The sequence below is a fragment of the Nothobranchius furzeri genome, chromosome 6 (assembly GCF_043380555.1).
Source record: "Nothobranchius furzeri strain GRZ-AD chromosome 6, NfurGRZ-RIMD1, whole genome shotgun sequence".
Lineage (NCBI taxonomy): Eukaryota > Metazoa > Chordata > Actinopteri > Cyprinodontiformes > Nothobranchiidae > Nothobranchius > Nothobranchius furzeri.
Window position 1 is genome coordinate 77,815,924 of NC_091746.1, and position 15,130 is coordinate 77,831,053.

The 15,130-nt window shown below is 41.7% G+C and overlaps 1 protein-coding gene across 1 annotated transcript in view; it reads left to right on the top strand.

The window, feature by feature from the left end:
- ugt8 (UDP glycosyltransferase 8) overlaps window positions 1-3,367 on the top strand; it is a 38,572-nt gene extending 35,205 nt beyond the window's left edge. The window contains exons 5-6 of the mRNA XM_015943621.3: window positions 2,658-2,877; window positions 2,972-3,367. Coding sequence (XP_015799107.1) covers window positions 2,658-2,877; window positions 2,972-3,350 — 599 coding nt within the window. The 3' untranslated portion in view covers window positions 3,351-3,367. The remainder of the gene's footprint in view (window positions 1-2,657; window positions 2,878-2,971) is intronic.
- Window positions 3,368-15,130: the final 11,763 nt, after the last annotated feature.

Sequence of the window (15,130 nt, forward strand, 5' to 3'; positions counted from 1 at the left end):
GCTGAAATTTCCTCATGGGAGAATCGATGTAAAGTTTTCAATCCTACAACGAAAAATACGGCGCGGAGGAAGAGTTTTAAAGAAGAAACTCTGAGCGGTGTGAGGTGAGTTTTTAAAGCTCACTGCAGAAATAAAAACACGGAGCATCAATTGTTTCGTGTTTCGAGCATGATCCATTCTTTCATAATCCGTTGTTGAATTGTGATCGGCAGACGTTTTTCCAGTTTGCGCCTCACTTTTTTTTTTTACAGGAACGGCCCAAAACGATCTCCTAACACATGGATTTTCTGCTTCCTGATCACTTGACGTGTGACGTATGCGGATGAAGATCGGCTTTAGAGCTGGGATGTTTTTTCTTACGGTGCGGGGACTCAAATGATGACTTTAGTCGTCATTGGCAGTGAATGAGTTAAATAAATAAATAAATAATATACCGAAAATTTATCGAACCAAGCTATTCAAAACACAAGGTGTACCGTTACACCCCTACTTCGTAGTAATAAGTGTTATAAGTGAATGTGTTGATAGTGACTCTGATTAAATCACTTGGTAATGACACTGATTTAAAAACTGGTGTCCCTTAACTGTGGAAATACAAATTTTATAATTATGTTTGGGATGAATTTGAATGTTTTTATTTGTTCATAATCAGTTTAAATGATATTTCATCATTAAATAAGTCAAGCTTTACGTAAAAAAATTGACACAAAGATTCAAGGATTAAGTAAAACTATAGAATAAACACTAGAGGACTTTATTTTGTAGGTACACTTCAACTGGGGTATTCAAACAAGTGTATTCCCTTTAGACCTAGACTTTAGAATTGTTTCAAATTTTTATGTATCTTGTTTATTCTTATTGCCCTATCTACCCTCTGTTGTTTTTTGCTTTTATCTTTGTAAGGTGACCTTGGGTTTGAGAAAGGCGCCCTCAAATAAAATGTATTATTATTATTATAACTGTGAGAGATGGAAATAAAATGAAAATCCAGGAAATACCATTGTATGATTTATATAGAATTTAGCTGAATAATGGTGCAGAAAACAGTCATTTAACACCTAAAAACAAGCAAACCTTCTTGCTATCACAGAGCTTTTCTAACCTCCTTACTTGTATTAACGACACCTGTGTGAACTCATTATCAGTATAAAAGACACCTGTTCACACTTTCAAATAGTCAAGACTCCAATCTCCACTATGGCCAAGACCAGGGAGGCCTCTAAGGACAGGTTAAGATTGGCTCATCCCAGTCTTGTGCAGGTGTACAATCTATAGTGGCAAGCATCTTGGTGAGAACAGATCAACTGTTGGAGTAAATATTAGAGAATGTAATAAATACAAGATCGCTGACGACCTCCCTCGACCTGGGGCTCCATGCAAGATCTCACCTCATGGGGTACAGATAATCTTGGGAACAGGAAGGAAATGGCTCAGAACTACACGGTGGAACTAGTCAATGACCACATTAACAAAGGTTACCATTAGTAACGCACTACGTCCCCATGGAATAAAGTCTTGCAGTGCTCGAAAGGTCCCCCTGCTTAATCCAGCACATGTCAGGGCCTTTCCAAAGTTTGCCAGAGACCACCTGGATTATCCAGAGGATGATTTGGAGATTGTCATCCTGTCAGACTCAGATGAAACCAAAATAGAACAATTTTGTATAAATTTCACTTGCCGTGTTTGTAGGGGGAAAAATGCTGAGCTTCTGGTTTGTTTATTTGAACGTATGCAAACAAACAAGAAAAGGCCATAAAGCTGCATATCCTCCTGTGCGGTCATCCAAGCACAGACTCTGGAAGTCCACCTAGGTACAAAGAGATATAAATGAATATATGTGAACTCATATATACAATATTAAGAACACGCATGAATATACAACCCCAAACACACCCATATGTATCTATACATAGAACCTACATACGCACATGTAAATGCATACACGCCCATATCTACCCACACACATTTGCTATCATATGCATATTTATGCAACACAAACACTAAATTATACCCTTCATCTTTGCGGAGAAACATTTTCTGTGTAAAATCAGGGAGATCCCAAGAACACCATACTCACTGGGAAGCAATAGGGTGGAAATAATATGCTTTGGAGCTGCTTGACAAAGATCCAAAACACTGCCCAAGCATGAAATGAGTGGTTAATAAACATTCCAAGGTTCAGGAGAGCCCTAGCCAGTCTTCAGACTGCAATTCAGTTTAGAAACTGTGGAGGGAAGTTAAAGTCTGTGTCGCCCAGCGACAGCCCCAAAAGCTTTAGACAAGATCTGTATGGAGGAGTGGGCCAAAATACCCGCTACAGGAAATGTTTGACCTCTGTCAGTGCCAATCAAAGTTTCGTTACAAAGTGTTGAGGTGCACCATATGATTGACCAAATACTTATTTTCTGCATCATTTACAAATACATACTTTTAAAAAATCCTACAATGTGATTTCCTGGATTTTTGTCTTTACATTCAGTCTCCTGCAGTTCTAGTTTTTCTATGTTGCAATTACAGACCTATCTCATCTGTGGCTGCCAATCTGCTACAAAATACATGAGCCACATTTAGTAAAAGCAACAGAGTCAAAGATTAAACGTATTCATGACTGAATCACCCAAGATGCAATAAACCTCTCAATGCCTCCTGTCACCCAGGCCACGCTAACACGAGGGCTTTTCTGAGCCACGGGGGCCTGAACAGCATCTACGAGGCCATGTATCATGGGGTGCCAGTGGTGGGTGTGCCCCTTTTTGGTGACCACTATGACACGATGACTCGCGTGGCAGCCAAGGGTATGGGTATCATGCTGCACTGGAAATACATGACGGAGGACGATCTCTTTGCTGCTCTGACGAGCGTCATCAAAGACACCAGGTAAGATTTGTTTAACTACTGGAAAACGCCAACCACGGCCAACGGATTTCATGCCCGGACCATTTATTCCATGCCTTGTCTTTTATTTTTCTAGATATCGCCAGCAGGCGCGTCTTCTGTCCAACATCCACAAAGACCAGCCGGGGCATCCCGTAAACAGAGCTGCTTACTGGATCAGTTACATCCTTCGTCATGATGGTGCCAACCACCTGCGCTCAGCGGTATACAGCGTGTCCGTCTACCAGTACTTCCTGCTGGATGTGATTGTTACTGTAGCAGCTGCCTTGGCTCTCTCAGCTTTCCTGCTGCGTAGGGTGGTACGATTGCTTAGGGGACAAACTGAGGACCACAGCTCAGGGAGTGTTACCAGGGATGATGGTAGCATGACCAACGGACATTGCCATAGTGGGAGCATTGCCAACGGAAAACACAAACGCAACGGCTCCTTGAAAAGTGAGAAGAAGCTGAATTAATGGTTTAATGGAGTATTGAGGAAGAAGTTGCCCTACGGACTCAGCGCAAGTTTCATCGCTTTAATGAAAGCTTGAAGATAAAAGCTGCTTTTAGGTCTGCGTCGAGAGGCAACTGCTCCTCAGAGTGAAGATAAGGATGTAGGAGGAAATACTATGCATCGTGTGGGGACAGAGCAAGGCAATGGGTGCTCAAAATCTATGTGTAAGTGTGTATGTGTGTGTTTAGATGAATGCTTCTGTGTGCAATGAGGCGAGTTTAACAAAAAAGTTTAAAAAAGCTATAACTGCAACTACATTGCGACACTGTAAAGTCTTTGAGGATGAAAAACAGGGAAAGGCACATTAGGGGACGCTGTTTCAATAAGAGCATCTTCTCTCCTCCGTGTTCTCCGCTGTCTTCCTGCCACCTTCATCACCAAGGGAGGGATGACGAAGGATCCTGAGCGCCAGCTGTTAATCCTGAGAATAAAACAAGACATCAAACAGCTTTGGAAATATTCAGAATATAATGTTTCTAACCAAAAACTCAGTGTATCTGGTGAACTGTAAATAGCAGATAAATCTATTTATTGCTGCTCAAAAACACATTTTAACGATGGACCTTTTTATCATTATTTTTAATTTATTTCATACGTCTGAGGTGCGACTGCACTAAAGGGCACGTACACTCCCTTCTCCAAACTCAGATCTGTACTTCATGTTATTGAATCCATTATAGGTCGTTGTAAGTATGTCTGTCCCATGGGTCTGTGCTTTCAGCATTATCCACAGTGTTTACTGTAGGACTTGGACTGGAAATCAGTCTTAAATCAACACCTTTTCACATGGTTGTGCCAACTTCTGACTTCCTTTAGAAGTGCAGCACATTAACTGTCTTGGCTGTTTTTGTGGTTTAGAATACCGCTGCTGTTTGGCATCTCTGTGTGAAAAGGACAATAATTCAAACCACTTAGGATACTGTTGATAGGCAGAGCCAGATGGGAGGTGTGTTCAGGTCCGTCTAGTCAGGTGATCGAGTGGGAGCGTTTTGTTGGTTGTTGCCGCAGTTTTACCGCTTAATTCTGCGTCCCTTATTTATTACAGTAGTAAACATTTAGATCTTGATTGCCATTTTTAGAGCTACTTTGACTCCTTTCATTCTTTCCTGATTTTGTTATTTGTCGCAAAATTCCGCAACAGCTGCAGCTGCTTGCTCTAAACGAGTCTGTTCAGGTGTTTCTCTCCTGTAAGCGTGCAACATTTTGCCATTGGACCCCATGTGAAAACTGGCACTTATTTTATTTGTACGAATTCTGAATATGCATGAATCATATGAGCAGTGCGGCCTTTTGTAAAGCACATGAGAGCGTATGCTGCATGGCTGATTACAGGTGTGCTTGTTGTTTTCAGTGCCTGAGTGTTTTAGAGCATCAGAGTGAATGGCTGAGATGATGTACTGTTTTAGCCCACTGACACTTATCTAAGGATAATTAGGTATTGAATTCCCAAAACATGCAAAAAATATATATATATAATAATAATTCTCAAAACACAGTTTGTTCTCAGTGATTTTCTTTCTCTTTTTTATTTTTATCTATTTTTTTGCTTTAAGACTCGATGTCTTAACTTGAATGCAAGTTATGAATAAATGTGAGAAAAGTAAGAATACGTTTAAACCTGCTTGCTGGCTCAATACTCTGTCAGCCTGGAGGTTTTATGGCAATGAAGACCTTATGAATTTATATCCATCCATCCAAATTCTGAACCCGCTTGTCCATGTAGGGTCGTGGGTGGGGGGCTATCTCCAGCGGTCAATGGGCAATCAGGCGGGGTACACCCTGGACAGAGGGCCTGTCCATCGCAGCTTATGAATTTATATTTCAGGGAGAAATAATGTGGCAACTCTACGCCACACTGCAGTTTTTGTCAGTAGTTTCCAGAACAAACTAAACATTTCCTTAGTAAAGTTAAAAAAAAGGGCTTCTGGGAAGTGTGATTATGTATAAAGGTTATAAATAAATACTCTTACCCAATGTAGATGGCTTATTGGACATCCTCTGTTAAAAGACGTGACTTTTTAGGACAGAACTGTTAGACCAAGCACAGCCAGACCTAATATATGTATATAGCTGGCATCGTGAAGGGGAACTAGGCAGTTTATTGCTTGCTTTTTGCACCCCCTAGTGTCCATTTGTAGAACCAAAACCAAAACCCATCTTCTTGCTGAGCGTTTGTCTTTTTAACACCATAATCTAACAGCTGAAATGTCTCCCCAGCCTTCCTTGGTGTCTACAGGAGTAGCGCCACTAAATTAAACAAATCAGCTGTGTTCATGATCTAAAACATGCAGGAAATGCGCTGGAGCCAGAGTGGCCTTTAAGCCTGTAAAGGGTCATTTTAGCACATACTGCAAATTATCCCTTTAAAACAAAAGTGGTTCTTATAATGGTAATGTATTTACATTTACGTTAATGATCTTGTTGCATCACACAAATGTCACCAGTAGCAAGCAGCACAACGTAGCAATTCTGGTTCATGGGATCCAAAGAGCTATCCTTTGACTTTTACACAAAACACACTACACAAAACAACTGTTTACCAACTAAATAACCTCTATCGCAGGTGAATTTAGAGAGAAATGTTCACTTAAACAAAGAAAGAACGGGTCATGTAAACATCTTTCTTTCTATCTCTGTGAGCTGCAGTTGCACCTGCACAACACAACCCAGCCCCACTGACGCAAAGGAGAGAATTTTATACTTGAATCAGCATCATGAATAATCGTCAAAAACAACTGTTGGGCTAGTGGTTTGATCTTCAGGTGCTACACAAGCTATGAACGGAGTCGGAAGCATACAAATGTTTGTGGAAAAAAAAAACAATTTTTAGTTTAGCAGTATTAATGTTGTAGTCCACTCCGGTAAAATAAAAACCATTTTTCAGTCTCTAACGGTTAAGTTCATATTTTGCATTCCGACCTGTCTCTAGTCCCATCATGTTTGTATGTCACCAGTTTCGAAAAGCGTATCTGTTCGTTCTCTTGCTAGTTCCTTTGACCCTCATGTATTAGTTCTCTAGCCAGTTTGTTTCTTTTTCTGTGATTTAGAAGAACTCTAAATGTTCTCACCTCTGCTGTCACGAGTGTCTATGTTGTAAATAGAATGTGTAAACAATACTAATGCTGAATAAAAGTGGCACATTTTGTTTGCAGATTTGATCTTTTTTTTAGTGAGGGTAAACATTACTTTGCCTTTTCTCTCAAGCAGCTAAATAAAAAGCATTGTTAAAGGTCTACCATCTCTTGATGGAACGCATATGACCTGGCACATTCATGAGTTTTAAACCGCTTTATTTTATGGAGAAGTGCTACAATTGTAAACATTTTGTTAAGTCTTGACAATCACATGTTCAGTCCCACAAGATGTCATCCAATCAAACAGCAATTAAAGATTTGCAGATTGCTACCACGTATTTAGCTCAATGCCACTAAATATTAGAACTGTGGAAGCTATCTTGATAAAAAGTTAATCATTTGCAAAGAAGTACTTTACAGAAAGTATTCACTCAAGCAGATGGCATTTTTAAGTCCTTCAAAGTGTTTGGGCTACTACAACGGGCGACGGTGGCACAGGAGTTAAGTGTTCGCCCCGTAATCGGAAGGTTGCTGGTTCGAGTCCCGCTCAGTCTGTCGCTGTCGTTGTGTCCTTGGGCAAGACACTTAACCCACGTTGCCTGCTGGTGGTGGTCGGAGGGACTGGTGGCGCCAGTGCTCGGCAGCCTCGCCTCTGTCAGTGCGCCGCAGGGCAGCTGTGGCTACATTGTAGCTCATCCCCACCAGTGTGTAAATGTGTGTGTGAATGGGTGAATGACTGATTGTGTTGTAAAGCGCCTTGGGGGGGTTCTAGGACTCTAGAAGGCGCTATATCAAATACAGGCCATTTACCATTTACAACACCAAATCTGAGCTCAACATCTCTAAAGTTGTCTGGATTGTAGCCATTTTTGTGTTTTGTTTAATGCTGGTTAGCAGTGGCAGTCAGCTTAAAGTGAGTTAAATACATTTTATTTTAATCTTCATGTAGTGATGCCGTTTGAAAAGGTTCAAGAAGCATGATGTAATGTGGTAAACCCCAAGGTGCAGTTTGACACCATCAGCAGTATCGTCTCTCCTGCCACTCCTACAGCCTCCATCCACTCTGTTGCAGACTGTGAGAACTTTCTGTCTTTCTTTGTGGACAAAGTCAATAAGGTTAGATCTAGCATCTCTCCTTCAGCCTTATCGCTGCCTCTTCCGACTCCAACCAGGCCCATCATCCTAGATAGCTTTGCTCCTGTTTCTTTGCCTGAGTTAACCAAACTAGTTAACTCTATGAAGACCTCTGCATGCCCCCTCGACATCTTACCCTCATCTTTGTTTAAAAGTGCTTTTCAGTCCATCGGTCCCAGCGTGTTCTCCATTATTAATGCTTCTCTGGTTTCTGGTCAGGTCCCTGCTTACTTTAAGAACGCTGTAATCCACCCGCTTCTTAAAAAAACGAGTCTTGACCCCTCTCTCCATAGCAGCTTCACACCCATCTCTAAACTTCCGTTTATCTCCAAGATCTTGGAAAAGGTTGTGGCTAAACAACTCACAGCTGCTCTTGATGAACATAACATCTATGATTGCTTACAGTCAGGTTTTCGTAGAGCTCATTCTACTGAAACAGCTCTTCTTAGGGTCTCTAATGACCTTCTGACTCACAGTGATGCAGGGGACTGTTCTGTTCTGGTCCTGCTGGACCTGACTGCAGCCTTTGACACTGTTGACCATCACCTGCTACTGGAGAGGCTGAGAGACTGGGTAGGCCTATTAGGAACTGCTCTGGAGTGGTTCTCCTCTTATCTCTCTGAGCGCTCCTTTTCTGTGACCGTCTCCAAGTTTAGGTCCTCCAATACCTCCCTTACCCATGGTGTCCCACAAGGTTCTGTGCTGGGTCCTCTGCTCTTCCTCCTCTTATCTGCTTCCTCTTCAGCACATCCTGAGCTCCTTCAAAGGAATCTCCTACCATCTTTATACAGATGACATCCAACTGTACATCTCCTTTAAGCCCCATGAGATGTCTAAGCTGCAGCTGTTACACACCTGCTTAGACTCTATCAAAACCTGGATGGCTGGGAGCTTTCTTCAGCTGAATGAAGATAAGACTGAGATCCTCATCTGTGCCCCAGACAAGCTGGTTCCCAAAGTCAGAGACTCTCTTGGTCAGCTTGCTTCTCACACCAAACCTTCCGTCAGGAATCTTGGCATGACCTTTGACCCAGCTCTCGCCCTGGATTCTCATGTCAGTTCTCTTGTTCGCTCTTCCTTCTTCCATCTTAGGAACATTGCTAAGCTGAGTCCCATTCTGTCCCGCTCTGAACTTGAGACAGTTCTCCACACCTTCATCTCCTCACGCTTAGACTACTGTAACTCTCTTTTCACGTGTCTGAGCAGAACCTCCCTGAACCGTCTACAGGTGGTTCAGAACGCCTGTGCTCGGCTTCTGACCAAGTCCTCCAAACACACCCACATCACCCCGCTTCTCCTCCAGCTTCACTGGCTGCCAGTCAACTTCAGGGTTCATTTCAAGATCCTGGTTCTGGTCTATAGGGCCTTACATGGACAAGCACCATCTTACATTGGTGATCTTCTTAGTCCCTACACCCCCAGCAGGTCCCTGAGGTCCAGTGATCAAAGCCTACTGGTTGTGCAGCACCAGGCTAAAGACCAAAGGTGACAGATCACTTGCTGCTGTGGCCCCCAGACTCTCCCCCTGAGCCTGAGATCAGTGGACTCAGTGGTCTCCTTTAAAAAGCAGCTGAAGACTCACTTGTTCAAGCTGGCTTTTGTACAACCTTCTTCACCACTCTCTCTTTATTCTGCTCTCCCCACATATTCCACCTTCCTCAGGATCCACTGATTTCCCTCTTTCCTTATCGCACTCTGTCTCTTAACATTTTTTAAATCACAATTGTCAATTTTTTTTGCCCATTTTAAATATATTTTTAACAATTTTATAAATTATTTTTTATATTTTTACATTTTTTGTTTTTGTGAAGCACCTCGTGATTTTTACCTTGGCGCTATAGACATTATATTTTCTTCTTCTTTCTTCTTCTAAAACAGGGGTGTCAAACTCATTTTAGCTCAGGGGCCACATTGAGGGAAATCTAGTCCCAGGTGGGCCGGACCGGTAAATAAAAAAAAAAACTTCAGATTGTTTTCTTTGTTTTAATACAATCAATATAAAACAAAGCTGGAGCCTGAGGATAGTGTAGTACAAGTACAACACCTGAAGTATACTTGAAAATTTAAAAAAAAAAAAATCAATAAATAAAAAAAACCTTCCTTAGTGATTCAAAGAGCTTACACATCACATGGCAAGATCAGTTTCATGCAGCACTTAAAGTATATTTGACTCATTTTACTTAACATCTTTTAGCTTTCACCAGCACATCAATATCAGAAGTCACATCCTGAGTGGGGGCCAACTTCAGGATGTGATTCAAGTTCTTGTGTGAGCCTTGAGCGCAACTTTGTTTTATTTATACTCATTACAGAGAAAACTTGCTCACAAAGATAAGTTTATTTTCACTCTACATTGTAAAGTATGAAAATAAAGTTTACACAACTATCTCGCGGGCCGGATTAAACCCGCTTGCGGGCCGGATTCGGCCTGCGGGCCGCATCTTTGACACCCCTGTTCTAAAATGTGGGTACTGCAGTCCAATGTATCAAAACAAACAAGTCCGCTCTGAGCAGCTGTTTCCAGTAACGGATCAGTGCCATGAGATTCTAGATCAGGGGTACTCAGATGTTGTGGTCCGAGGGCAACTTAGCAAAATGACCTTGAAGTTCGAGGTCCAGTCGGGGGGAGAAGGATTGACTACTGCTGTTCTGGATGATAAACCAAGACGAGTCATGAACAGTAAGTTAAATAAATTTCAGTGTAATTATTGAGTTGTTAAAGGTGTGGTTGGCTGAAAAAACATTTTTAATGACTTCTGGTTATAATCAGTCACTCTGAGTTTTTCATGCAGGCTGAACATGAAAACGGTCTCCTACACCAATCTCCTACATTAGCTTCTGATAGAAAATAGATTGTGAGAATCTAGGATTTGAAAAACCTGACGGATCTATGTTACACTGTGAACTGGACTTACCCATATTGACTCGTGACTGGGAAGGCTGTTGTTTTAGCATCCAGAATCAGCAGAGAATGTCCCTTTCAACAGAAGCTAACCACTAGCATTAGCAACTGAAACACATGGCTGAAGCTCCTACAGGCTTGTTATTTGTGGAGATAAAACATCCATGTCCCTGAGCAAACACAGTTAGTGGTAGAGTTGTATTGCTTTTTTCCAATCTGGTGTGATCCGTCAAAATATCAGGAAATAAGACTCCAAATCCTCCTGTTTGGTCCTGCTGGGCCAGGGGTTTGTGTGCTTTTTAGTGCCCTGAGTTCTGACTGCAAGACATTCATCCCTACTGGAGACCACTGCAAATGTATTGATTAAACAGGCAATCCACACCTTTTATTGAAAAAGCAGCTTGAGGTATTTTTAAAGCCAACATTTTTTGTAATTCAGTGTTAGCATTGTTAGCTCAATGTTAGTCTCTAGCCTTCTTTACACGACATTACAGAATAACATAAGGATGCCATGGCTTCTTAGAAATAACTTCTGGGGTGTTGATTTAACCGGCAATTTTTTTCCCCCCATTTTTATATATATATTTTTTTAGCCGGCTGGTGTCGAACATCAAGTGCCGGCGCAACGGTGTTGATTGGCGCAGACTTGGCAACACTGTGGATTCAAATACAGGTCCTTCTAAAAAAATTAGCATATTATGATGAAATCCATTATTGTCTGTAATGTACTGATACACATTAGACTTTCATATATATTAGATTCATTACACACGACTGAAGTAGTTCAAGCCTTTTATTGTCTCTAATATTGATGATTTTGGCATACAGCTTATGAAAACCCAAAATTCCTATCTCACACACACACACACCCACACACACACACACACACACACACACACACACACACACACACACACACACACACACACACACACACACACACACACACACACACACACACACACACACACACACACACACACACACACACACACACACACACACACACACACACACAAGCGTAGGCAAAAGGATCACGGGGCAGGTGATGGTACTGTCCTGTTAAACTGTTAACTTCAGATCTGATGGGACATTTTTAACAATTGTCAGATAAAACTTACAGTGCATGTGACAACATTTATGTCCATCCAGTGCAGCTTCACGGACTGTTAACAGAAGCAACTACAGTGCATCGGTTTATACAGTACACTTGTTCAGTGACAAAGTTTGACGTTAAACACACCCTCGTATTGATCTTTCTGTCTTCTTCATGGATTTTCTCTTTACCTCTGGATGCTGTCTGTAATTTCAATCAAGACAAACAAAGAAATGGCGTTTGGTGATCAACACTGGCAACTCGAGACATCTGGTCTTGATTTGAAATCTTATGTGTCATATTTAATAAAGAAACAGGTCCTAAATACACCTATCGGTGGTTTTGATTTCATACATAGACATTTGTTCGTGTTTATTGGATGAGCTTAATGGTAACACATTATATGATTTTGTTTTATTTTTTCAGAGGGGACGTTTTATTGGTTCCTGTTCTTGCAGCAGCCAGTCTCAGTTTGATAAGGGATGTATAGGCTTGGATTGGTTACCAAGCGGCAGGAGGCTTTTGCAGGTATCAAATGGTTGAATCATCTAAAGTAGCTGACTACACGCACGCAAGCACACACACACACACACACACACACACGAGTCAGCCGGATAGATAGGGCTATCTAATGTGGTTTGCTTGTGCGGCGTGGGGCTGGGGGAACAAAACACCCTGCCTGGTACCTTACTTCACTCACTTGCCCTGTTAATTATTCACTCTGCCTGCAGGGGCCTGAAGACCTCACACACACACACACACACACACACACACACACACACACACACACACACACACACACACACACACACACACACACACACACACACACACACACACACACACACACACACACACACACACACACACACACACACACACAGCTGAAAGCATCTGCAGTATGTTTAATCCTCGTTGTTTTTTCTTTTGTTGCTGCTGGTTGCCAAATCAGGCTCTGTTCTGTTAACCAGGACAGAAAAGGGGGGAGGGGGGAGGTAAAGAGGAATCTGATACCACAGAAAACACAAAAGGGCATCATTCATGACATCCCTTATTGAGTCATATCCACATCTCCCTCCTCATGTCTGGTAAGTACCTATTACCTACCTTCAGAGGACGCCTGAAGCAATTAAACAGGTTGTGTGGAACTAAGTGGGATCATCCAGTGGGGCACAAACTCCACCTGTGCAGAAGATCTAAAGTCTTGGATTTGCCATCAGTTAGCTCTAATCCTACCAGATGATGCTGGATTTAGTGTGTGTGTGTGTGTCAGTGTTGAAACTGTACCCTTACCTTGCATGTTCTCCAACAACGGTTGACTTCCCTTTAAATTCCAGTGCTGCATGTTTTCACATGACTGAAGGCATCTGCCGCCATCATATTGACATTGGAAACAAATGAGGAAATATCTTGGAAAAACTTAGCAACAATTTAAAGAAGAAAGCTGGTGAAGTAGATATTTTTTAGTAATTAAAAAGGGTAAAAAAATACAATCTGTCATTTTGATGCTTTTCTTTTAAGTGGAAAGCTTCGAGCTGCAGCTTTGGTGTTCGGTGTAATTAAAACACTTTGGTTTTTATTCTCCTTATTATGTGAAGTATCAAGTTTGGGCGAGTACAGTATATGAATGACAAAACTAACAGCTTTATAGAATAAAAGGGCACTTATTAACACTGAGTGCAGAACGACTGTGGATAGGAATCCCCGCGGCTTCAAGAGCGACCGCCATTTCCACCAACTGCAATTCGTGTGCTGAACTTCTCCAAAATGTTACTCGTGAGTTCATGTGATAAAAGCTATGTGTATAGGGAGGAGTGCACATAAAAGCCATCTTCTTGAACTATCATACACTGCAAACTGATTTCCCTGTCTTTAATAACAAAGGAAGCCGGAAAAAATGAAGAAACGGTTTTATTTTTACATAAACTGGATACTTTGGCAAATGTCTCACTTCCTGTTTGGCACATGTAATCTCTTCAACTTTAGTACGATCCGCATGTGGCATCAAGAAAAAACAGAAACCACGTGGAAACCGTTTGGAGCTCCGAATCTGATCTGCACAGTGGCCGGTGTGATTTTCACACTCATACAATAAAGGTTCAATATGGAACAATTAAACCTCTACGGGGTACGCAGAATGAAGATACGCTATTTCCATTAAAACTACATTTTAATAAAAAAATAATGCAGTATTTATTTTGCCAAAAGAGGGCACCAGCGTGTTGCCAAACAGTCCGCTTGGCACAGCGAGGATGGCATCGTGGAAAATTGTGGACATGACAAGTCAAGCAGCTGCTTCTGAGCCCAGAAGATGTCGTTATCTTTCTCAGAAGTGGAGTGACCTTTAAAGATCTAAAACCAGAGTGAGTTTAGGTGAAGACTACAACAGATGGACCCAAACAAAAAAGTTCACATATTAGCAGCGAACCTGTTATCCCAACAGATGGAAGCCCCTTCCCGTTCTCTCAGATCTTCTTCTTCCATCCATCTTGCTGTTCCTTCTGCCCGTCTCACTACCATGGGGAGCAGAGCTTTCAGCCGCTCTGCTCCCCGTCTCTGGAACTCACTCCCCCCAGACATCAGGAACATCGACAGTTTCACCCTTTTCAAAACAAGACTCAAAACACATGTTTAAATCTGCCTTTGACCTCTGATTTTATAGAACAGTTTCTCTCTTAGTTTTTTTTTCTTTGCGTTTTATTGTGGTTTTATTGCTGTTTTAATGTGTTTTCTGAACGTATTTTTTGTCACGTGACCTTGGGTGTTCTGAAAGACGCTTTTAAATAAAATGTATTATTATTATTATTATTATTATTATGTTCTATTGTTGCAACTACAGCCTCCACACACTAGATGTGGCTTTGGTGTTTTCATTTTCCACTTTTAAAGCAACATTAAGCATTTTTAACACTTTAATCAGTCCCATAAAAGTGGGGTTCAGCGATGGTGTTGGAAACACTTTACCAACTTCATGCAGGACAGCTCTCTGCAGCCCTCTGCTGACCAGAAACAGCACTTAGCAGTTTTGTGGCACATGTAGGTGTCTTAGAGGGCACTCTTTACCTGTTTAATGGCTGTTAGCTATTTTCTGTAGCTAATACAAAGGCTAGCAGTTAGCTTTTTCAGTTCACCAACCGTCAATAAAAAGCACAAAAAAGGTAAAGAAGTTTTCTTTTTTGTTGACCTCATGGCGGAGCCTGGAAGTTAAAGTCAGAGAGTAATGTCCCTGGAGGTGAAGCAAAGAGCTAGAACCAGAGGCTACACTCATCTGAGGCCTAGTCCACACGTAGCCGGGGTTTTTTAAAAACGAATATCCGGCCCTCCAAAAACTTGCATCCACACCACCGCGTTTAAAAAAAAACTCTGTCCACACGTACCCGGATAAATACGTTGTTAAGGACATGCCAGACCTGTAGGCGGCAGTACTTCCCCCGTTCTTAACCTCATCCTTCATCTGTGGTCTTCCGCAAGGAGCAGTAATTCCGCTTGCAAAAACAAACAAGCAGAAAGCGCTTGGACAATTGATGGATCGGGTA